This window comes from Nothobranchius furzeri, chromosome 9 (genome assembly GCF_043380555.1).
Source record: "Nothobranchius furzeri strain GRZ-AD chromosome 9, NfurGRZ-RIMD1, whole genome shotgun sequence".
In the NCBI taxonomy this organism is placed as follows: Eukaryota; Metazoa; Chordata; class Actinopteri; order Cyprinodontiformes; family Nothobranchiidae; genus Nothobranchius; species Nothobranchius furzeri.
This window is the reverse complement of record NC_091749.1, coordinates 51721072-51745517: the sequence shown is the minus strand read 5'-3', so window position 1 is coordinate 51745517 and position 24446 is coordinate 51721072. Positions and strand designations below refer to the sequence as shown.

At 42.3% G+C, this 24446-nt stretch overlaps 1 protein-coding gene across 3 annotated transcripts in view; it reads left to right on the top strand.

The window, feature by feature from the left end:
- Positions 1–22340, top strand: part of pacsin3 (protein kinase C and casein kinase substrate in neurons 3) — a 41158-nt gene extending 18818 nt beyond the window's left edge. For all 3 annotated transcript variants that reach the window (XM_070554924.1, XM_070554926.1, XM_070554925.1), the window contains 9 exons: positions 511–611; positions 694–850; positions 2512–2747; positions 4544–4699; positions 7531–7706; positions 9210–9330; positions 13384–13529; positions 19971–20140; positions 22082–22340. In XM_070554924.1, the coding sequence (XP_070411025.1) occupies positions 558–611; positions 694–850; positions 2512–2747; positions 4544–4699; positions 7531–7706; positions 9210–9330; positions 13384–13529; positions 19971–20140; positions 22082–22197 (1332 nt within the window). In that variant the 5' untranslated portion in view covers positions 511–557 and the 3' untranslated portion in view covers positions 22198–22340. The remainder of the gene's footprint in view (positions 1–510; positions 612–693; positions 851–2511; positions 2748–4543; positions 4700–7530; positions 7707–9209; positions 9331–13383; positions 13530–19970; positions 20141–22081) is intronic.
- Positions 22341–24446: the final 2106 nt, after the last annotated feature.

Below are 24446 nucleotides of genomic sequence, written 5' to 3'. Positions count from 1 at the left end.
TGATGACATGTAAGATTGCACATAATGCTGTATTTGATATTATGTTATAAAAACGATGCTAGTTAAATATGCTCAAGTGTTTTTTGCACTTCTTGTGGACCTTTTGGAAACATTTGTGGGGGAAACAAGTGTTTACTCAAATCTGCAATATCAAAACAATGGTTTGTTTATTTTAAAAGCCATGTAATCCTAATCTAGAGGTAAAGTCAGACTATCTTGTGGTTGGGTGAACAGTTCGGTGTTTCTCTAAAATGTCAGGTTGTGGAACCCCAGTGTGGAGTCACATCAGCAGTTTTAAAGCCTAAAAATAACTTAATGAGTAAAACACAATCATGAACTCTGCTGCACACAGTGTTCCTTCAGGCTCCGTCTCATTCTGGCATCTGTCTCAGCAGATTAAGTCTGTATGTTTGTGCATCCTCTGAGTGAGAGGTGTTGGACTCATGATGAGCGATTGTTGAACACAAAAACGCTTCAATCACCTGTTTCATTTTTTCTTTTTCTTTACAGTCTGTTGTGCAGCTGCCATCATTCCGTGCTGTAAGGCCGACCCAAAAATGTCTTCTAATGGAGACGTCAGCGAACTCGGCACGTCTGACAGCTTCTGGGAGGTAAAGCTAAAAGCACACCATATGTCCTTTTCAGGGCTACTGTTTTACAAGTGTTTAACTTTGTGTTTGCATGCTTTTGCAGCCAGGGAACTATAAAAGGACGGTGAAGCGCATTGATGACGGCCACCGGCTGTGTAACGAACTCATCAGCTGCTTCCAGGAAAGAGCCAAGATCGAAAAGAGCTACGCCCTTCAGCTGAGCGACTGGGCCAAAAGGTGGAGGGGCATCGTGGAAAAAGGTCAGTTCAGTTTATTCTCTGGTTCTGAGACCTTCTGATATCTACAGGTCCTTCTTTAAAAATTAGCATATTGTGATAAAGTTCATTATTGTCTGTAATGTACCGATAAACATTAGACTTTCATATATATTAGATTCATTACACACAACTTAAGTAGTTAAAGCCTTTTATTGTTTCTAACATTGATGATTTTGGCGTACAGCTCATGAAAACCCAAAATTCCTATCTCAAAAAATTTGCACATTTCATCCGACCAATAAAAGAAAAGTGTTTTTAATACAAAAAAAGTCAACCTTTAAATACTTATGTTCAGTTATGCACTCAATACTTGGTCGGGAATCCTTTTGCAGAAATGACTCCTTCAATGTGGCGTGGCATGGAGGCCATCAGCCTGTGGCACTGCTGAGGTGTTATAGCGGCCTTCAGCTCATCCAGAGTGTTGGACTGATATTGTGAACTTTATCACAATATGCTATTTTTTTTTAGAAGGGCCTGTATATTAGGAATTCAACCAATGGGTAGTTTTAATAAATAACTGTTGTTTCTTTATTGGCTGAACAGGTTTTTCCTGAACCTCATTTATAAATCTGATATGGAATCCCAATTCAAGAAGATTCAACCTTTTTAGAAATGAAGGACCTCTATCTGCTCGTGTCAGACAAAAGTCTTTTTGCCAGAGCCGTTTGAAACGAGCGCCATTCCTCAGCTGTTTTCTGATCTTTAAGGTTAGGGTATCTCAGTCGCAGCTCGGATGCTAATCCCGCTTGTCATGGATTTTATCAATATGTTTATCAATAACCCATTTCTTATAGTCGGAGAGAAAAAGGAGACAATGAACAACAAGTCAAACAGTTATAACTGTGGCAAGATGCACGAGGCAAAATGCCCCGAACATCCGGTCACAGAGTTTATTTATAGAGAGGGGGAGTGCGAGGGAGAGAGAGAGATTGCGTGTGTGTGTGTGTGTGTGTGTGTGTGTGTGTGTGTGTGTGTGTGTGTGTGTGTGTGTGTGTGTGTGTGTGTGTGTGTGTGTGTGTGTGTGTGTGTGTGTGTGTGTGTGTGTGTGTGTGTGTGTGTGTGTGTGTGTGTGTGTGAAGCTTGTGTGGGTGTGTGTGTGTGTGTGAAGCTTGTGTGGGTGTGTGAATGAGTGAGGATGATCAAAGAGGCATAGAGCAATACATTTACATTCAGTTGATTGAATCAATGATCAAGAATTAATTAACATAAATTTGTCCACAACACTGCTCAACGTCTCTATAAACGTAGAGCGCTGTGATTGGCCAGACCTCTAATTGTTCGGGTCAGTGGCTGACCTGCTGACGTCTGTAGCATAGCTAGGCCAACCTGCAGAGCAAAGGCCTTTCTAGGCTAAACCTTCACCAATATGAATAAGTCAAGTTTAAGTGATGCTACCCACCTGGGTCTTTGTGGTTTTAAGCAGAAATTTGCTACAGTTATAATTCTTGCTGGAATTTCAAAACATCTGGCAGAATAACCTAAAACATGAAAGTATGGCTATGAAAACCTGGCTCATGTGCTTAACCAGAACTAATCTGTCTCTCCAAACTGAAGCTATCAGAAACTCCCCTCCAATAACCTAATTGAAGAGGTGGGTTTAGTACACTTAATTGATTTGATTCGTCTTCATTTGTGATCACTAGGTCCTCAGTATGGGACTGTGGAGAAGGCGTGGCATGCCTTTATGCAGGCGGCCGATCGTCTCAGCGAGCTGCACCTGGAGCTGCGAGAGCGTCTGGCTGGCGAGGACAGCGAGAAGGTTCGCAGCTGGCAGAAAGAAGCTTTCCACAAGCAGATGATGGGAGGCTTCAAAGAGACCAAGGATGCAGACGATGGCTTTAGGAAAGCCCAGAAACCCTGGGTCCGCAAGCTGAAAGAGGTGAGTTCACCACATTTTATTTGATCAAATCAGTCCTAGAAAACCAGGGGAGTCGTGCCAGCTATCTTAGTTTAACCCAGCGGTCTGAAACCTGTACAGAAGAAGTGTAATGGGATAATTATTGTATGTATTTGGGTGCTTTTAAAGCTTAATATACTACACTACACTTTGACCCATATGATGTGAATTTCCATATAAATATGGAAATCCAGTTTGATTGGTCTTGAATGTTTAACCAGAAGATTTAGAATTCTTTGTTTATTCGGGGATTGTAGAACACTTTGTATTAATTCAAGAAGGGAGTCAAGTTAATAAAAAGCAAGAAATGTATTTTCTAAACAATTAAAACATGACAACTCGGACACCTTATGTGGATGGAATTTGAGGTGTGATGATGTGTGAATGTGATGTTATCAGAATCCTCGTATTTGGAGAAACTGAGTTCTGAGTGGGAGTGAATTTGGTCTGCCTTAAACTAACAAAGTTGGTTCTTACCAAAAACACATGAGACGCAGTCTGTCCAGTCTACGTACCCTGATCGAAGACCCCCGTGGCAGATCCGGGATGTTGAGGTCCAGGGACCCCAGAGGTACCGAAGTCCGTAGAAGAAACCGCAGTACGGACTTTCCCGGTCTCGAGTTGTCTTCAGGTCACGACAGTTGTTATTTGCATCTTAGGAATAACTCTTAAGGAGTTGAAGTTGAAGTTGGTTCAGCTTTGTTCTGAAGGAACCGTTTGCGGTCAGCTGTAGCTTGCAACAGGTTTTTGACAGCTTGTCAAAAGGTGCTCTGGGTTAAAGAGGTTTTGCCCCGGATGGCCGGTCCGAAGCTTTCACAAGAACTCACAAGAACTAGAACTGGAACTGGAACTGACTCACTGTGACGTGAGCTCTGTTTTTATGATCGTCATATTTTGATTTTCTTACAAATCAGAATTTGACATGTAGAAGGGATTTTACCAAAAAACCTCAGAAAACACACCTCGCGACAGGTACAGGAGTTGTGATTGGTGGAACAGAAAGCAGTGTGTCAGGATATTAGCTTAACCTTGTCATCGTTACGTGTCTGAGTGTGTGAGCTGTCAGAAGATAGTGATTCACTTGTTAAATCTAAAGTTACTGATCATAACATCATAATATTCATCCACAGTAATTTAACACAGATTAATCAAAACATTGTTATTAATTATCCTTCAATCATTATTGTTCATTCAACCGTATGATTATTTACTCGTCTTGTTCATTATATGATTTAATTTTGAAAGTTCATCCATCTTGTGCTGTGAATAAAAACCAGTCTTGGATAAGAGTGAGCGTGGAAAGACCTTGGCGAGGCAACAGTATCTTCTTGTAAATTAAAGCACCAGTTAAGACGTATGTCTCCAAATGACCCGATACTGAAGAGGTGACCTGTAGCTTGAAAAACAGACCATTTCCGGAGGCTACAGCAACATGAGCAAATATTTAAGGGATTTTATGTGCAGAAAACAAATTTCTGATTCTTTTAGTGTCGTTAGTGGAATATCAATGCAGTTATTCCATAAAGCTGCTTAAACCTAATTAAATAGTTAAAAACATGAGTTTATTTATTTTATTTTATTTTTTATAATTTTCTGTGAAATGTATTTAGAGCCATTGTGGATGACTGAGAGAGCCACTTATGGCTGTAGAGCCACAGGTTGCAGACCCCTGAGATAATCCGTTGGTCTTGCCTGGGACATACCACTGTGTTTCACATAGGATGCCATCATGTTTTGTTGATTTCATATCAGAAATGTGTTGAAACCTGTGTTTCAAGGTGGAGTCCAGTAAGAAGAGCTACCACCAGGCCAAGAAGGAGGAGTGGACGGCTTTTACCAGGGAAACGCACGCCAAAGCAGACCCATCCAAGTCGCAGGAGGAAGTTCGCAAATACACAACCCGAGTGGAGCGCTGCAGCCAGGAGGCTGATAAAGTACGACACACACACTCACACATACATGATCAGCTCCACTTGTACCAGTTAGGGTGTGTCTGTAAGTCCAGTAAAACCTACCGGTGTGTGTTTTCACATTTAAAACATGACCAGACTTGTTTCCTCTGTTCCACACAAACCTGGCAACCAAGGAGACGGGAACAATAAATCCCCAAAAAACTAAAGATCCTGACACAAATTTAAGATCAGTTCAGTCAACACCAGGAAGTGTGTTATTATTTAAACTTTAAGGATCTCATTAATGACAAATTATGAATCTGTTCATAGATTTTTTTTCCTACCTGATCTCATTTACGTGTGGAAGTCGTCTAAATGTGTGTTTAGAAGTGTTTCTGAATGACACAACAACAGTCACCAGTGGCTCCATGTGAGAGTAACTGACAGGCATCAGGATGAAGTTGGTGCAAACCACCACACCTACTGAAAAACAAATACAGCTCAAACCAAAAGTACTCAGGCTGCTGGCGCAACAATACCTGTGGTTTCTTGAGCATGGTGTACTGCAGGGACAGATCAGTAGGACGGTCCTGTTCCGATGCAGATTTGGGATTAAGCCTTAATGCATTTGTTCACCTTTGTTCTGATCAAATCTGATCTATTCATCACTCGCATGACACATCTGCAGGTCTCTTTCCTTCAATCTTCTTCTGTTGAATGTCAGTAAAATTAAAAAGAATTGTTTCATTAGATCTCCTGTGGGAAATAACTCTTCCTCTGCTGCCGTTCCTGCTGTTTAACCGTAATATTTTCTCTTTAGAGATGCCTGCTTTCAAATGGAGAACCACAGCAAAAACCACGCTGCATAACAAGTTTTGAATTACGTCACCGTTTTAATCTAAAAACATGTCATAGAACTTCATGCAAATACTATTTTATAACCTTAAAACTGTCAGAGAATTCCCACTTCAGGGTAATTCCTGCAGGATTTTGCTATTTCTACCAGAAGTGCTGCAGTAGCCTCCTTTATAGCTACTTTCTGCTTCAATTAACCACGTTTGTGAAAAGTTGGTATGAACTGCTGTGAGCATTATGAGATTAGTGCAGAAACACTTTGTAACGGCTCTTCTCCTGACGTGTCCGTTTGATCAGACTTTCTCTAAACTACAGCTGGTGGAATGGTAATTAATTCATAACCATTCCACTAACACGCATCTAAAAGATCAGTTTGAGTCCAACGGGAAAAGGCTCAGCAAGTAACTCACCAACAGAAGTCACACAATTGAGTGGTTTTAGATCTGTTTTAATAAGATGGGAAGGTTTTATTTGTTCATGTTAAATCTGGGATACATTTGGTTATTTTTGAAGTTTTCTGGCACTTTAATTATTACGTCTACTCTTCCCCTTTTTTCCTTCATTGGCACAAGTGCTTAACTGCATCTCCTAAGTTCATAGAAATTATAAAATCTGAATTTTGAGTGATTAAGGAGAAAACTGCAGCCAGTATAAAACCCAATAAAAGAAGAAGAAGAAAATATCATTTCTATAGCGCCTCTCAAGATAAAAATCACGAGGCGCTTCACGAAAAATGTAAAAATATAAAAAAGCATTTAGAAAATGTTTAAAAATATATTTAAAATGAGCAAAAAAATAGACAATTGGGATTTCAAAGAAAAAATGTTAAGAAAGAGAGAGAGTGAATAGGAAAGAGGGAAATCAGTGGGTCCTGAGGAAGGTGGAATAGGTGGGGAGAGCAGAATAAAGAGAGAGTGGTTGAAGAAGGTCATACAAAAGCCAGCTTGAACAGGTGAGTCTTCAGCTGCTTTTTGAAGGAGACCACTGAGTCCACTGATCTCAGGCTCGGGGTGAGAGAGTTCCAGAATCTGGGGGCCACAGCAGCAAATGATCTGTCACCTTTGGTCTTTAGCCTGGTGCTGCACAACCAGTAGGCTTTGATCACTGGACCTCAGGGACCTGCTGGGGGTGTAGGGACTAATGGGCCATTCCCATCTGTACCGGGTCGGCCCGGGCCGGGTAGCCCCAGTCGGCCCCAGCCTGGCCCGGTTGATTCCACACATCCTTGCCTTAAGCCCATGTGGACTGATTCTACCCACCAATCAGAGGCTTGCTCTAATGGAAGGTGTGAATTTGCTGTCAGCAGTGGGTGTGTTGGCCCTGGTCGGCCTGAAGCAGACCCCCTCGAGAAGAGGGCTGAGAATGAGCCTTGGTCGGCCCGGAAAAATACCAGGCCACCCAGATATGTAAACAACCTATGCTACCCAGCCCGGGCCGACCCGGTACAGATGGGAATGGCCCATTTGAAGATCACCAATGTAAGATGGTGCTTGTCCATGTAAGGCCCTATAGACCAGAACCAGGATCTTGAAATGAACCCTGAAGTTGACTGGCAGCCAGTGAAGCTGGAGGAGAAGCGGGGTGATGTGGGTGTGTTTGGAGGACTTGGTCAGAAGCCGAGCACAGGCATTCTGAACCACCTGTAGACGGTTCAGGGAGGTTCTGCTCAGACACGTGGAAAGAGAGTTACAGTAGTCTAAGCGTGAGGAGATGAAGGTGTGGAGAACTGTCTCAAGTTCAGAGCGAGACAGAATGGGACTCAGCTTAGCAATGTTCCTGAGATGGAAGAAGGAAGAGCGAACAAGAGAACTGACATGAGAATCCAGGGTGAGAGCTGGGTCAAAGGTCACGCCAAGATTCCTGACAGAAGGTTTGGTGTGGGAAAAATGGGCTCATGTAAAAGGTTTCACTGTTGCTCGTCAGTGTTTTAGACGTTGGATGACCAAACTGTAAAAATAGAGGCTTTTAGTTTGTTGCAAATGAAAAAACTTTTTGTGGTGTTTTTATTTGCGTGTCAGATGAAGGATCGCTACCAAAAAGCTCTGGAGGAGCTGAACCGCTGCAACCCTCGCTACATGGAGGACATGGAGCAGGTGTTCGACCTCACCCAGGAGGCCGAGCGCAAGAGGCTGTGCTTCTTTAAAGATGTCCTGCTGGACATCCACACACACTTGGACCTGTCTGCCAAAGAAAGGTAGGACAGACATGCACCATTCACTGTGACTAAGAGCAAATGCATGCACAGCTATCACAGCTTTTGTGTGTGTGTGTGTGTGTGTGTGTGTGTGTGTGTGTGTGTGTGTGTGTGTGTGTGTGTGTGTGTGTGTGTGTGTGTGTGTGTGTGTGTACAGGGGTTAATAGAAAACTTGAGCTGTTGTCCATTAAAGGTTGACCTCTCCTTTTATTTAAACAGGCTGATGTAACCGTGGTAAAGTTCAGGCCCAAATATTCAACAAAAACACCTAAGGAGCTTTAAATCAGAACTTGTATGAAGGCTTTATTCATATGGGAAAAAAGTCTCCATCCGGCGCTTTTTTCTCTATATTTTCTTCCAAGAAGTTCGGCCGTCTCATATTCTTTTGAAGTATCTTTGATCCTCAGGCTTTCTGAAAGTCCTACAGAGATTTTCTTGAACTTTGGCTGCTTTTCTGTTAGCTTTCAGTCCAGTTTTTTCAGACTGCACATCTCAGCATACAGAGTTAAAAAGTGGACACGTTCTAGGGGTGGGGCCATAGGGGCAGTGGCCCCTACTGAAATCCAATCGGCCCCCCAAAGTGCTGCTGTCCTGTCACTCATTTGTCCTTTGGGGGATGATTAGATCATAGGTGGCTGTAATTGCAAGTCCAAACACTAGTGGTGCTGATGAGATGCAGGGTCTTCGTGTTTTTTTTACTTGAGCTCTGATTTGGCGTGATCCGCTCTGCAGCCGAGCTTTATAACGGTACGATCAGGTTTGCTTTTGAACAATAAATACATACATGTATGTTGGTATTGCAGGATTTGTACATATTGTAAATATCTACTGTGAGTTAAGAGTTGCCTCCCTCTCTGCTGTGCTTCAGCTCTGACTGGAACAGAAGCCATTTATGCAAATTCAACTAAAAACAAAACATTTGGAAGGGAAAAAAAATTACTTTTATGATTGGTTCCTCCCAAAAAACACATATACCATTTTAATGCTAATACTTTCTAAAAATAAAATAAAACCCGTTGTTGAAGTTTATTTTTGTCTTCATAAATTTGTCACTTATACTTTTGAGAATATTCAGAATGCCTTCTTGTTAATTTATGACTAAACACGCCAACTTTGTGATTTACCAAACTCAGTTCACATGTAAATATCATTTCTGGTAACATAAACCTTTATTCTAGAGGTTTTGACTATTTTTCCTCGCACTTTATGGTCGGTTTTATTGTCATAGATGTTTTGCCTTAAATAGTGCAAATTTGGACTTTTTTCTGTCTTTTGTCTCGTAAATGTGACTTCAACTTTGGTCCTTAAATGCTGTTGTAATTTTATAACTCATGCAGTGTGACTGATGCAGCCATGTGGGATGAGGACACGGAGAAGAAAAATCATAGATTGTTGTTGGATTTAAACTGAACACATCTGAAAACTTTGAACATTAATCTGTACATTTGCATGACTAGAGCACTCCCACTGTGATCTCTGACCATCAGCATTTTTGTCCCCCAGCTTTAAGAACCTGCATTGGGACCTGGGTCAGACCATTCGTGTAGCCAACGAGGCTGAAGACCTCAGATGGTGGAGGAACACCCACGGACCGGGCATGAGCATGAACTGGCCCCAGTTTGAGGTGTGCAAACACACAAACACACACTGAAAGTACCGGTAGTTTACGATTGTTTCATTCCTACTTGGAAAAACTCAAGTGGCTAGGGAGAGGGAAGTCTGGACCTTCCTGCTTAGGCTTGGTTTATGCTTGACGCATTTACTTTCCGCACGGTGATGCGGCTCGCGGATGGAACGCGCTTCACAACTCGCAGCGTTTATGGTTCATGCGGCTTGTCTCTGCGGTGAGCCAATATTCTCCCAAACTGAACGGGGCAGCATGGAGCTCTACGGCATGCATCCAACACTACACCATAGTAGAAGTAGAAACTACTGTTTACAACATGGCATTCCAGCATTTTTAACAGCGTCCTCGTCTTTTCCGACAGTGCGAGCTATTTCGCTCCAAGAATTATTAACAACATGTTGATCACGGTGATCTCTGAGAGCTGAATCATACAAATGTCTGTATTTACGAACCTCTGCCATACTAGTTCTTGCCGGTCCGCCATGTTTTTCCGCGTCCGACCGTCCACGTGGTTAGAAAATTTCCTAGGTGCGCGGTGCGGAAAGTTTGGGCCGTGCGGAGGCGCGGTGGAGGGGCGTGGTTGTTAAAATGACGCGATTTTGCCGTGCGAACCTCGTGGACTCGTCAAGCATAAACCGAGCTTTAGGCTACTGCCCCCGCGACCCGACCCCGGATAAGCAGCTGAAAACAAATAGATGGATGGAAAACTCAACATAAAAGATGGCATTAGTGTTGCTTTGCTCTTTAGGGAAATTAGGTCACATTAATGTTAACTTAATGCTACAACCTAAGAAGTGGAGGTTGAGTCCTGAGTAGGGGCACACACACGACTGTGTGTGTGTGTGTGTGTGTGTGTGTGTGTGTGTGTCCACACGACGTGCTGAATATTAAACAGGTTGTCAGTGAATGCCTTGTTTTGTTACAGAGAACAGTGAGTGGGGTCAGGAATGTGGAGCACACACACACACACACTCCGGTTTATTCATTTGTCTGTGAAAAGCTGTAGATTTCACCTCGACTCTGCTGATTGGGTCGTTGAGGACTAACAAATGTTTACAGATAAAGATCAGAGGGTTGCACTCATCTGTTGTGGCTCATCAGACTTCTGACTTCTTTGATTGTTTTCCAGCAGCTACGACCTTCCACAAACACGTGTTTCTACTACTTTATATTTTACTTATCTTGTTGCTGGAATGCAGAAAGCTCATAGCTGATTTCTTTTTTAAATGTTTATTTAGAGATGTAAGTGTATGTGTGTATCAGCTGTTTATTCTTTTGTGTTATTTGTAAAAGTCACATTGACATCTGCGCCAGACTCAGGAACGTTGGGAAGTGGCACGCTAGATGCTGCAAGTCCTGGCCCCCTCATGTAAAGGTTGAGTCACATAATTCCTAGCTTACCTGTTCAAACATTCATTGTTCTGGTCGGTTTCAGTTGTACAACACAGCAGCACCTCTAAAAGGGATGTTTTGACTTCACTTGACACCTTTTGCCCATCTTTGTCACAGCTGGTCTGTGAGATAATGTTTTTTAAATGTACCTCTTTGTAGGAACCTGCTTAAACTACACATCCCAGAATGCACGTTGGGAGCTGCCCCTCCCCCTCAACTGCAGCCAGAGTTTCTGTTAATGTTCTTTTTGTTTAGAAACAGAACAAATTAAATTCAGACAATTAGGTTTTGACCTTCTCAGTAAATTATTTTAAGTCGATGAGGAAAAAGCTGCAGGAACCGAGCTTCCTGTTCTTTTACGGGTTGGTCCATCGCGGTCCGTTCTTCACCAGAGCAGAAGCATCTGGGATACTTTCTCTGTGAGGAAAATAATCCAGGTATCACACAGGAGTCTCCTACGTTCGGTTATGGGAACGTTCACACAGATTCCCATCATCACAGATGCCGATGGACCTGAGCGATGAAAAAATTGTGCTTTTATCAGATCTGCGAAGTCTGCTCCAGGACTTTATTTATTTATTTGTTGAGAAATTATCATCTTTTAGCGTTTACCATCTTTGATGCTGTTCGTTTTTAAAAAGAGGGTTGGGGTTTTCTCAGTTTGCGCTGACTTAGACACCCAACTGTCAGGCACAGGAAACGTAACTTTCTCTGTAACTTCTTTATGGTTCGGCTAGCTGCAGTCCAGATGATTACACGTTAACTCAGCGTTCCACACGTTTTCAGTCTTTGTTCCTCAGAGTCTGTGTTCTGTAATTTCTAATTGTTCACTTACAATAGAGGCTGACCTGGAATCCTGTCTCCCACCCCGTACTTCTCATTTTATCACAACTGCAACTGTAGTCTAGCTCCTTCTCGGGTGTGAAGCTTCTCATTTCAAATCATACAAAAGAGCTGAAACGTAATACACTGGAATGCAGAAACCAGGCTGATTACTTACTTTTCAGACCTGTTGTTATTTTGACCTCTGGAGGTGTTTTACTAGATTAACCACTCCTACTGCTGTTGAGTAAAGTTTAAGTGGTTCAGTGCTGCATGGTACTTCCATTAGATCATGTTACAGTTCTCAGGATTTAGTGGGCGTTGTGGCTTGGTTGCATGGAGTTCTGCTTCAACCTTTTCAAAGTGAAGGATTGTGGGTATTAGAACAATCCTGATGGACTTTAACACAATCCTCCCTGAAGCTGACCATGTGGAGAGGATGCAACGGTCAACAGCCGATTGACAAAAGTAATCATAGGCTGATAACAGCTGATTGAATCATCTGGAAAGCAGCTGAAAAGAACAAAAACATCACTTAAACAAGACCAGAATGTCCTACGGCTGTCTGAAATCTCCAGAATGTCCCAGCAACACCTCTCTGTTATCTAATGAACCTTTGGACTACTGCAAGTTTAACATTACTTGGTAATTCTAGCAAAAATAGTAGGAAACTCAGTGTTACATGAACCCTGGATGCACCTGAGGTGTCATCTGGAGCAGGGATGTTGTCATTATTCAACAATTTAAATAAAAATGCTCCAACACCTCATCCTGTAAGCAATCCAAACAAAACAGACCTGTCTCTGGTTGTGTATCTGTAAGATGTTGTTGCATAGATGTAAATCACAGAGCATGTGTGAGCGTTTGAGGACGTATCTAGACAGATGCGGATTTAGCGACCTTTTTCGTGGACAGTTTATTTATAAACAAACACCATGAGACTAATAATTATGAAAGAATTTCATTTAATTCTGTTGCTTGGCTAGAGGAGCTTTTTCCAGCTGAAATCATGGAAGTAGGAAGATGGGCTTAAGGTGTGATACATATCTCAGCCTCTAGATGGCGCCCTCTGAAAAAAATAACTGGATTTCTGCTTTAAGCCTTTACTGACTATAAGCTTGTAGTCGTGTTGGCGTGCTGTATTGAGGCTCTGACATGCTGACAGATGATTTGCAAAAGCTCCTGTGAGGTGATAAACAACAAATCTGCAGTTTTAATAGAAGAAGATGTAGAAAAAACAATATGTTACATAGCAGATAAAACCATGGCAGCTCATGAGATTCCCTAAATTAATTTAGATTTCTAATTTTCACTCTAGCATGTGTGAGAACACCTTTTCACCTTTTCACTGTCGTAGTTTTTTTATTTGGAGGGTTTAAACTCATTTGGCCTCCTCAGATTTTTCCAATTGAAGTCAGAGGAAGAAGTTGGCAGAGAGAAACGTGTTTGTCCTCGGAGGAATCTCCTGGCGTTCCCACAGTGCTGCTGACATGCAGACAGAGACCCATTGTTCCCAACACACACACACACACACACACACACACACACACACACACACACACACACACACACACACACACACACACACACACACACACTTTGATTACCTAGGACTCTGTCTGCTGTCCTCTCTCATAACTCCAAACTTAAGCATTAATAAACTATTAAAGTTTAAACAACCCTTTATTAAAACTTTGTAAAACATTGATAAATGTAGTTATGTTGACCAAAATAACTATATGCTTCAAATGTGTGTGTGTGTGTGTGTGTGTGTGTGTGTGTGTGTGTGTGTGTGTGTGTGTGTGTGTGTGTGTGTGTGTGTGTGTGTGTGTGTAGGAGTGGTCTCCAGAGGCGAGTCGCTCCATCAGCAGGAAGGAGCGAGTAGGAGACTCTGAGGAGAACGTGGTCACGCTCACCAACATTGTCTCATCAGGAGGAGGGGGTGACGCCCCGCCCAGTCCCATCACCGTGGAAACCAGAAGGTTGGAGGATGTTTGATTTAAGGACTGAGATGATCAGCGCCTCATGATTTTTATCTTGAGAGGCTTGCTTCTTCATCTTTTACATGAAAATATCAGTCATGATTTTAAAAATCAGTAAAGCTTCCAAACTGCATTTTGGCTGCAACTTCATTATGATGTTCGACGAGACTGACTAAAGGATCGTTGGTAAAGTTCTATAAAGTCATGTTCTCAGATAGAAATCACAAAAAACTTTCCAATAAAAACCGCACATTAAATGATCCACTTACAAAATTGAGTTTTTGGGCGGATTATTTATGATGATTACCTTCAGTTATGTTTTAGTTGCACTGCAGACTCGTGTAGGAGCCTCTACATTGAAAGACTTTGCATATAAATGTGCAAATTATATTATTTAGCACCTATGTTGTCTTTGGAGAGGACCTACAGGACCATCGTTAAATCCTTGGGACACCTTTAATATATGGTTTCACTGAAATGTTGTTTTCAAAAACCAGACTGGAATTTTTCTGAACTCTCCTGATATTCCAGAAACAAACAAGTTGCTCTGTCCCAACTTGTACCGACCTGGTAAAAAGACAGACTGGGATTGAAAGGAAGGTGAAATATTAAGATGAAGATGAAATCTGCTCAGATATTTATTAGAGTTTTCTTATAGTAGAAACAGTCAGACATAGAGAGATCTGGAACATAGTAGAAACAGTCAGACATAGAGAGATCTGGAACATACTGGAACTGGGACCATGGAGATGCCGTCTGGGTTTTATCGGGATTCACACACTTAAAAGTAGGGATGCAACGATGCCACTTTATCCAAACCGATACTTGGATGTGAGTACTCGCCAATACCGATTACCAATACCGATACTTCTACCACACAAAAAATGCAATGATTTGGAATACAGATTTTATTTTCTTCTCTGCTTTCAACAGGAGAAGACTGTGAGGTAGATAAAAAGTAAAATATTTGAATGGAAATCATCACAAAACTAAAATATTAGGTGAACAGAAATGACAAGTTACAGTGAAGCCATTTTCAAGCAACTGCATTGGTATCGGTTCCTGGTATCGGTTAACTTTTACCGATACTGATATTGGTATTGGTATCGGCGCTGAGACCGATACCAGTATCGTATCGGTGCATCCCTACTTAAAAGTGCACGAAGTACGAATGACACCCTGTGGTCAAATTTGAATGCTGCAGGTCATCTTTCAAAACAAATGAGTCTGCTCTGAGCTAGGGCTGTCGCGGTAACCGCAAAAATGAAATATCGCAATATGAAGAAGCCCACCGCGCTGCATCATGGGCCACCGCGATTACTGAACTTGGTTCAACTCAATGATGCATGTTGAGAAGGATGGCTGCACTGGTATCAAAACGAAACGTTACTTCGCTCCTGTGGGAGCACTTTGGTTTTCAGTACGTCAGCTGCTGCGCAGCCAGAGTCCTTGGCCGAGACAGAGCTGCCACCAGTGGCAAAAAAATAATAATAAACGCTCGGAGACCTGCTGAAGTCCCGGAAAAGCACTGCTTCTGCAACCGTCCCGAAGAGAGTTTGAGCCGAGCTGGAGCTCACTCGCTACCTGCAGGAGGAATGCATCCACCCTAAAGAACCCCCCTGACATCGTGGAGCAACAACCGGGAGAGATTCCCTTTACTCGCACGCAAGTACGTGTGTGTTAGTGCAACGAGCGCACCATCCGAGAGGGTTTTCAATGTTGCTGGAAATGTTGCCACCCCTCTCAGATCCTCTCTCAAACCGTAGTTAACATGCTGGTTTTCCTTGTGGGTAACAAGGACGTGACCGAGCTATAAATCACCGTCATTCGTGTGTGTGAAAGTGAAATGATAGTGCGCCCGCCCCCCGGCGCGCGCGCGCCCGGTACATGTAATTTTTTATGCTTGATTTTAAACAACTAAACAAAATGGGGACTTGTTTCTTATTTGTTAGATGCTGCAGCCAAATTTGCATTTAAAAGTTTAAGCTCCTGAATTTTGTTGTTTTTAAGTTCAGTCGGACTCTGACTGTCGGAGAAACAAATGTTACTGCGATCTGTGTTGTTACTGCCCTTTGATCTGCATTCAGTAAAGTGTTATAAAAGAAGGCACGGCAATTTTTAACCTTTTTTAAATGTGTACACATTATGTTTAGATAGTACTGCAATAAAAAAAGGACTGCAATAATATCGCACACCGCAATATTAAGTCACCCTGAATCACCGCAGGGGGAATTCCTCAACCGCGACAGCCCTACTCTGAGCAGCTGTTTCCAGCCACTGCTAAGTGCCAGAAGATTCTGGATGACATGTGGAAGTGCAAGTATTGGAACAGGGCCCAAAACTAAAAGATTCTAGTAAATTTGATTTTTTTGGCTTAAGGGTGCAAGAAATAACTCCTTAGCTGCTCCGTGTGCTGGCTAACATACTATTCACAGCTCTGCTGCATTTTGCTGGCCGGTGTCAAATTACAAATGTAGCAGCGTTTGCAGACTTCACAGCCTTGCAGGCTCACACATGATTGGCTCTGGAATCAGGAAGTATGGAGGCAGGACAGATTGTAAAAATGACTACGCCCCTCTTGGGCCGTTTTAAAAGAAATAAAACTGGCCTCCACCTAGCCGGCTGAGAAGGAAATGTGTTTCAATGTAACCATCCTTCCAACATGATTAAGACATTAGCCTGTTCTGTGATTATTTTACTGTAGCACTTTTACTTATTGCACCTTTAAAACGGAGCCAAAGTGGAACTGCAGCTGGTTTATAGAGTTTTTCACTTCATGTTAAGGAGTTTCTCTTTTCTGTGCACACACACTCTCTCTCCCTCTCTCTCTCTCTGATTTACAGTGGGGCAAAAAAGTATTTAGTCAGCCACCGATTGTGCAAGTTCTCCCATTTAAAATGATGACAGAGGTCAGTAATTTTCATCATAGGTACAGTACACTTCAACTATGAGAGACAGAATGTGAAAAAAATCCATGAATTCACATGGCAGGATTTTTAAAGAATTTATTTGTAAACCAGGGTGGAAAATAAGTATTTGGTCACTTCAAACAAGGAAAATTTCTGGCTCTCACAGACCTGTAACGTCTTCTTTAAGAAGCTTTTCTGTCCTCCACTCGTTACCTGTATTAGTGGCACCTGTTTGAACTCATTATCTGTATAAAAGACACCTGTCCACAGCCTCAAACAGTCAGACTCCAAACTCCACTATGGCCAAGACCAAAGAGCTTTCGAAGGACACCAGGAAAAGAATTGTAGACCTGCACCAGACTGGGAAGAGTGAATCTACAATAGGCAAGCAGCTTGGTGTGAAAAAATCAACTGTGGGAGCAATTATCAGAAAATGGAAGATATACAAGACCACTGATAATCTCCCTCGATCTGGGGCTCCACGCAAGATCTCATCCCGTGGGGTCAAAATTATCATGAGAACGGTGAGCAAGAATCCCAGAACCACACGGGGGGACCTGGTGAATGACCTGCAGAGAGCTGGGACCACAGTAACAAAGGTCACCATCAGTAACACACTACAATGGCAGGGAATCAAATCCTGCAGTGCCAGACGTGTTCCGCTGCTGAAGCCAGTGCATGTCCAGGCCCGTCTGAAGTCTGCAAGAGAGCACATGGATGATACAGCAGAGGATTGGGAGAATGTCATGTGGTCAGATGAAACCAAAGTATAACTTTTTGGTATAAACTCAACTCGTCGTGTTTGGAGGAAGAAAAATACTGAGTTGCATCCCAAAAACACCATACCTACTGTGAAGCATGGGGGTGGGAACATCATGCTTTGGGGCTGTTTTTCTGCTAAGGGGACAGGACGACTGATCCGTGTTAAGGACAGAATGAATGGGGCCATGTATCGTGAGATTCTGAGCCAAAACCTCCTTCCATCAGTGAGAGCTTTGAAGATGAAACGTGGCTGGGTCTTCCAACACGACAACGATCCCAAACACACCGCCCGGGTATCAAAGGAGTGGCTCCGTAAGAAGCATTTGAAAGTCCTGGAGTGGCCTAGCCAGTCTCCAGACCTCAACCCCATAGAAAATCTGTGGAGGGAGTTGAAAGTCTGTGTTGCTCAGCGACAGCCCCAAAACATCACTGCTCTCGAGAAGATCTGCATGGAGGAATGGGCCAAAATACCAGCTACTATATGTGCAAACCTGGTAAAGACCTATAGTAATCGTTTGACCTCTGTTATTGCCAACAAAGGTTATGTTACAAAGTATTGAGTTGAATTTTTGTTATTGACCAAATACTTATTTTCCACCCTGATTTACAAATAAATTCTTTAAAAATCCTGCCATGTGAATTCATGGATTTTTTTCCACATTCTGTCTCTCACAGTTGAAGTGTACCTATGATGAAAATTACTGACCTCTGTCATCATTTTAAGTGGGAGAACTTGTACAATCGGTGGCTGACTAAATACTTTTTTGCCCCACTGTATGAGCAGGCTGTGTTTGGTGTTTCTGTAAAGCTTTAAAACAGCATGTTTCTGTGGGCTGCTCCGTCTAGACTGAACACCTAAGCTGTGTGTATGTGTGTGCACGTGCATTGTTTCGTTGAGCTTTTACCCTACAGTCCCCTTGTTTGTGTGAACAAAATGCTCTCTAACCAGTAGCTCCATAATCTGCTGCATCTGCATTCATGCACCTTCTCAGGATTAAAAAAGAACTTTTGAAATCAAATCAAATCTGAGGTAAACCTTGTGGAGCAGCCAGATGTAGCAGCATATTTACTGTTTGCTTTCTTCAAAAAACACAGAAAACCATCTGCTTTTCTTCATTTTTTAGTGAAACATTTTTTGAAAATGTTGAACTTGGAAAAAACAGCACCGAGACGCCAGACGGGACTCGTACAGCTACTTTACAAAGATCCGAAACTTCTCCCAACACATCCCTTCATAAAACAGTAAAACTAATAAACTCGACTATAGCGTTACGTCTGCTTTCTTCCCAGTCAGATCTTCTTGTGATCTTTTACTGAAAAGTTTCTTTTATCTTGTATTTGGATTTGAATGCATTTTGGCCTGATTCCCGGTCGGTCCCTGCACCTGATCCCGTGGCAGCTTCTTAAGCAGTGTGTTATTTTAAAAATGAAAAGAAGGTTGTGATATAAAATGATTAACCTCCATATCTAAAATCTAGAGTTTTCTGTTGAGAGCTCTTTGCAAATCACCTGTTTCTTCCTGCCAAACTATCATCTGCAGTTTCAGCTGAGAAATGCAAACAAATAGTGTTTTTGTGATGAGCTGCATGTAAAGTGCCTGTGGGCTTTATTTTAAACAGGTTCTTTGTTACGTTGTCTGTTGACACAACACAGGTTCATCCTCCGAGTTTAGAAGTTTTTTTTCCTGCCTGAATGACTCAGAGGTCAGAGTTAAGTGTCTGAAACATATACAGTGATCCCTCGCTACTTTGCGGTTCGTTTATTGCGGATTCACGGCTTCGCGGATTCTTTCTTTGGAGCCTTATTCAAGGGAAATTTGCCGATTCGCTGTATTTTTCTATTCGAAATATCAAGAAATTCCTGTTTTTTTTCCATCAATTTCATCATAAAATGCACTTTTTGTAATAAAACTATAAAAAAAAAACAAGTAAAAATACAGTACTATGTAAAGGGAGTGTTTTAAAAGTCTGAATACTGAATACGTACCTGTTAAATAAATACTGTAAATATGGTGTCCCTACTTTGCGGATTTTCACCTATCGTGGCCAGGTCTGGAACGCATCTACCGCGATAAACGAGGGATCACCTGTAAAACATTTCTCTAACGTTCAGCCTCTGGAGTGAAAATGAATGAAACTAACGCTTGAAGAACTGTTTAAGACCAGCTTTGAAATTTTGCTCAGAAGCAGAACAGACGGGACTAAAAGGTTAGCCTTCATTATTATAACATTAAATATGGCCTCCTATTGAAATAATCTCTGTGTGTGTGTGTGTGTGTGTGTGTGTGTGTGTGTGTGTGTGTGTGTGTGTGTGTGTGTGTGTGTGTGTGTGTGTGTGTGTGTGTGTGTGTGTGTGTGTGTGTGTGTGTGTGTGTGTGTGTGTGTGTGTGTGTGTGTGTGTGTGTGTGTGTGTGTGTGTGAGACCTACTGGCAGTGTGTTTAAATCCCCCCCGTCTCCTGATGACTCAGCAGAATGAAAACGTTCTGCTGGTGTTGTTTGACTCAACATATGCAGCTGATGTTTATTCTTTGGAAGGAACTTTGGAAACTCTTTAAAAAGTATTTCAGGATGAAGTCTTTTTGTGTCTAAATGTAACCTTTTTTCCTACTCCTGCCCTGGAAGAGCTCCCCCTGGTGGTTCACTTGTTTATGTTCCAGTTGAACAGCTTAATTCTGCAGAAGAGACATTTTAGAGAACTTTTAGGCTGAGACTCCTAGATGGGATGGAAAAGATCCTGATCTTTAACTGTGTGTGTTTGTTTGGCTTTCAGGGTGAAGGACTATTCATCAGATTGGTCCGACGAGGAGAGTCCTAAGAAGGCGCTGGCGGTGAACGGCGTGTGGGAAGCAGACGACAAGGAGGAGCAGGTGGAGGCGGTGCCAGTGAGAGCGCTCTATGATTACACGGGCCAGGAGTCGGACGAGCTCAGCTTTAAAGCAGGTATTAACCCACACCTGTGCTTGTGTTATTGATAACGACCAGCAGCTACAGCTGGTTTTGTTTTCTTAAGAGTCTAAGGCATCGTCTTATTGGGTTTTGAATTAGTGGGATTAAAAATCATCTTTATTCCTGATGTGAAAGCATTGAGGGGAAATATAAATAAAAAGCTTTTATCACAAACTAAAACATATCTGCCTTTTAAAAGCTGTAATTCCATGTTCCTCCTCCTATCCGGAGTCAGGTCACGGGGGCAGCAGCCTACGCAGAGAGACCCAGATTTCCCTCTCCCCGGCTACTCTTATCATCTTCATCAAATAGCAAGACTCAGGGGTCTCATGGACAGACTAGACCTAGAGAACTTATTCATGAGTTCATCTCCAGCAGGCTGGACTGTTGCAATGGTCTTTTAACTGGTTTTCCCAATAAAAGCTGCGAAGCAACGGCAGCTTATTTAGAATGCTGCTGCTCAACAAGAACCAAGAGAACCGAGCACATCACTCCTGTTCCCTAATCTCTACACAGGTTACCAGTAAGCTACAGAATAGATTTCAAAGTGCTTCTACTAGTTTATAAATCACTCAATGGCATGGGGCCAGAATATATGCTGGATCTCCTTCCTGTATACACACCCAGCAGGGCTCTGAGATCCTTCAGAGCAAGTCACCCCCTACAAGAAACTTACTTCACTCCCACTTCATGTTTTAAAAATGCAACAAATGCTGTTGCCTGGCAGACCGAGAGGGCGGAGCCGCTAACAAATACACACACACACACAGGCGCACAACGACATTGTGACATCATAATGTATCAGCTGACATCATAGTGTACCTCTTAGCCAATAGCGGTAGCAAATCTAAATTCAAATACAGTGCAGAATTTTTCCCTGACGACGGCGCAACAATGACAATTTTAAGTAGAATATTTAAATTTTAACTAAGATGCACTGAAGTGCCAAATTATTGACTACATGTGTCTATAGCACAATTAGACACTCGTTTATATAGTTAATCAGCAAAAAAAAAGTTGATTTGGGGGTGACTTGCTCTTTAGGAAACAGTCGGCAGGTAGAACCTCGGGTCAGAACCAAACAGGGTGAAGCTGCCTTTAGCTTCTATGCTGCACACAGATGAAATTGGCTTCCTCATGACCTCAAATGTGTCCCAACTCTGTTAACTGTTAAATAAAAATTGAAAACCTTCGTGCAGATCAGTGCAACGCCTGCATCGCTGCAGAAGCAGCACCAATCCACCTATCGACCTTGCGCTCCATCTCTCCCTCACTCGTGAACAAGACCTGAGATAAACTCCTCCACTCGAGGCAGGAGCTCGTCCCTGACCTGGAGAAGGCATTCGCCCCTTTTCCGACTTAAGACCGTGGTTTTGGTACACATTCTTAAAAGTTGCGTATATTAATTAAGAATGTATGTTGTAAAAAATAGTGCATAACTTTACACTATTACCCCCAGTGGGGTGACAGACCTGATCCAGCAGCTAGCTGACATCATTAGAGATGAATTTAATCACCTGTGACTGTAGCATAGAGACACTTGGTTCTTCAGGATTCCTGCTGCAGTTCTAACACCAAGACAAAAAAATCACTAATCAGGATTACTGAAAAGTGCAAATGACTGGATGAGATTTGCAGCATCGACCTGACGCAGTTCAGCACCAGAGTGGTTGGTCTGTCCTCTGTTGGGTTCAGGCGTCACACAGGGTCAGTAGAACACAGGGTTAATGGAACCTCATGGGACTAAAGATGGATGGGAAAGCTTAACCCCGCTCAGCTCGGCTTATCCAGTCAGACACGGGCTCTTTTCTCCTGGTCTTGGTTCAGGTCATCATCTACGGTTTGTTTACTTCCAGAAACACACCCAGGATAAAAAGTATTACTGATTCAGCGTAGCCTTGATGTGTAGAAGCTAACTGACTTTTGTTTCTTCAGGTGAAGAGCTGCTGAAGCTAGGAGAGGAGGATGAGCAGGGCTGGTGTAAAGGACGGCTGAAAAACGGTCAGATCGGCCTTTATCCAGCCAACTACGTCCAGGTCATCACTTCCTGATGCACCGCCCTCTGTTGAAAACAGCCGATGATGAGGCTAAACACAATTATCCTGGACCAATCAAAAATTGTCCTCGTTACCCTGAAGTTATTCAGAAGAGTTCCATCTACTGGCTGTAAACCTCCCCTTTACTGTGGAAGAGTCCGCTGTAAACACGGACATTCGTCACAGGTCCTGGAGGAACATTTCATCGAACTCTGGATTTGAGAATTCCTAAAGCAGATGAGCGTTGGAGGCAAACAGCACCACATGGAAGACCACAGCTTATTCTAATCCAGATCATCCTAACACCTGCTCATTTTCAGACAAGAGTTTAACACTTTTGGGGTGAAAACTCCAGACGTCTCAGTTTCACACAAAGCTGAGACTAGCATGTGCTTAGCTTAGCATTTCGCCCCATTTCTTGTATTTATGCTAAGCTAGCCAGCTAACAGCAGAGGTTTGAAAGGGAATAACTTTTAAATGAAATGTTCCGTAAGCTGGCACACACACCCGCTTTCGCTAGCCTTTATGCAGTCTAGCTCTTGGATGCAGCACCTAGTGGCCGTTAGTGGGGCTGCAGTTTGGCTGTTGGATTAAAACCCCGATGACAGATCAACAGTGCCTTAAACGACGATGCCAGAAACATGCTGCATGACAGAATGTAGACAAAAGCAACTTTTTGTCTGACTGAACTAAATGTATATATAAGTACAACACAGCTATGAATTCTGGGTAATGACCTGCTTTAGCCATCGGTTTCTTGGACATGAAAGTGATTGTGCAAACATCTCCTGATAAATTTAGCTTCCCTCCAGCTGTGATGCTGGATAAAAGTGTTTTATTTTCTTTTTAGACGAGACTCTTCTTTTTACTGTGATGGCTGTTAGATCATGTTTACTGATTTGTGAATATGGAACATTGAAACTGTTGCCACTTTCTTCTTACAGTTAGCATTTTTAAGAGATCAGCGGTTTCATTTGTTTTCAAATCTTCTAATTTAAAAATGTCAATTGAGCGCGGCTGGCTTAAGCCACCAGATGATTTCTGACTGTTGGGTGTGAGTCGTATAACCAGTGTGAGCCGATCTTTCGCTCCGATTTGTATGTCGGCTGTGAACACAAAAGATGCGACTTAGTCACCAAAAGCAAGTTTTGTTCTTAAAGATGTTGGTTTGTGGGTTTTTCATGTTTAAGTTGTGATTTCCATGTGAGGAAGCTCCTCTGTCCTGCTGATCTGATTATCGCTACAGCTAATTCATTTAGATGTTTATTAATAACAATCTGAAACATTGAAGATACTGCACGCCTCTAGATTCTTTCCTTTTTTCTTGTGCATGTAACGTGTACAGTTCATAATGTGGGAAGCAAAAATAAAGAGCTTGTTGCAGGTGGAACCTTTCTGACTGTTTTGTCCTCATGCTGGTTCCCTATTGGTACCAGCAGCACCCAGATGACGGGGTTTGTTTCTTTACTTCTGCAAGTCTTAATCTCACCAGTCCTGGTTGTAACCTCGGTCTGTGTTTGTGAGCGCTGGTTATTGATCTCCAGTCTGTATTTCTGTTTCTGCTGTGAACAAGAGTCACACAAACCCGTAAACATCCGATGGTGATATTAAGAGATGACTGTGTTTATAAAAGCTTCTAGAACCACGTTTATTACTCCATAAGAAAAAAGAAAAGGAAAATCCTGAATGATGATAAAGGCTTACGCTGTGTTATCCCATCCTGACGGAGGGTTTCTTTGAGCCCAGCAAAGAGGCGGTGCTATATAACGGCATAAACCTGTAGAAAGTAGGTTGACAGTAGAGATCAGGAGCAGAGTATTTACATTTTTAATCACAATTTTTATTTTGTCATTTTAAACATTTTTAAATCTTTTTTTATTCTAAATTTTTTGTTTGTGTGGAACACCTCATGATCTTGGGAGGCGCTTCATAAACGTTTGTTTTCTTTTTTTCTTCTCTAATGCAAAATGTCTTGATCAAGACCAAGATCCAAACCTGGAGATCAGATCAGAACGTCCCGACTTTATTTATGCAGCATTTGTTTATGTTTACAAAACAGTAAACTTGGAAGGTCTTTGGGATTGGTGTGTTGCCCTGAGGTTATTAGCTTCTGGCACCAAACATCAGTCAGCTGTGATTTGAAAGCATATCACATGTGTGTAGAGCCTTGGTCATTGTACACATTAAGATTAAGACCGTATTCCAAAAATTTGCTGTATTTTGTTTTTGCATCCTTTAACATAAAATATCATTTGAGGTGAAAA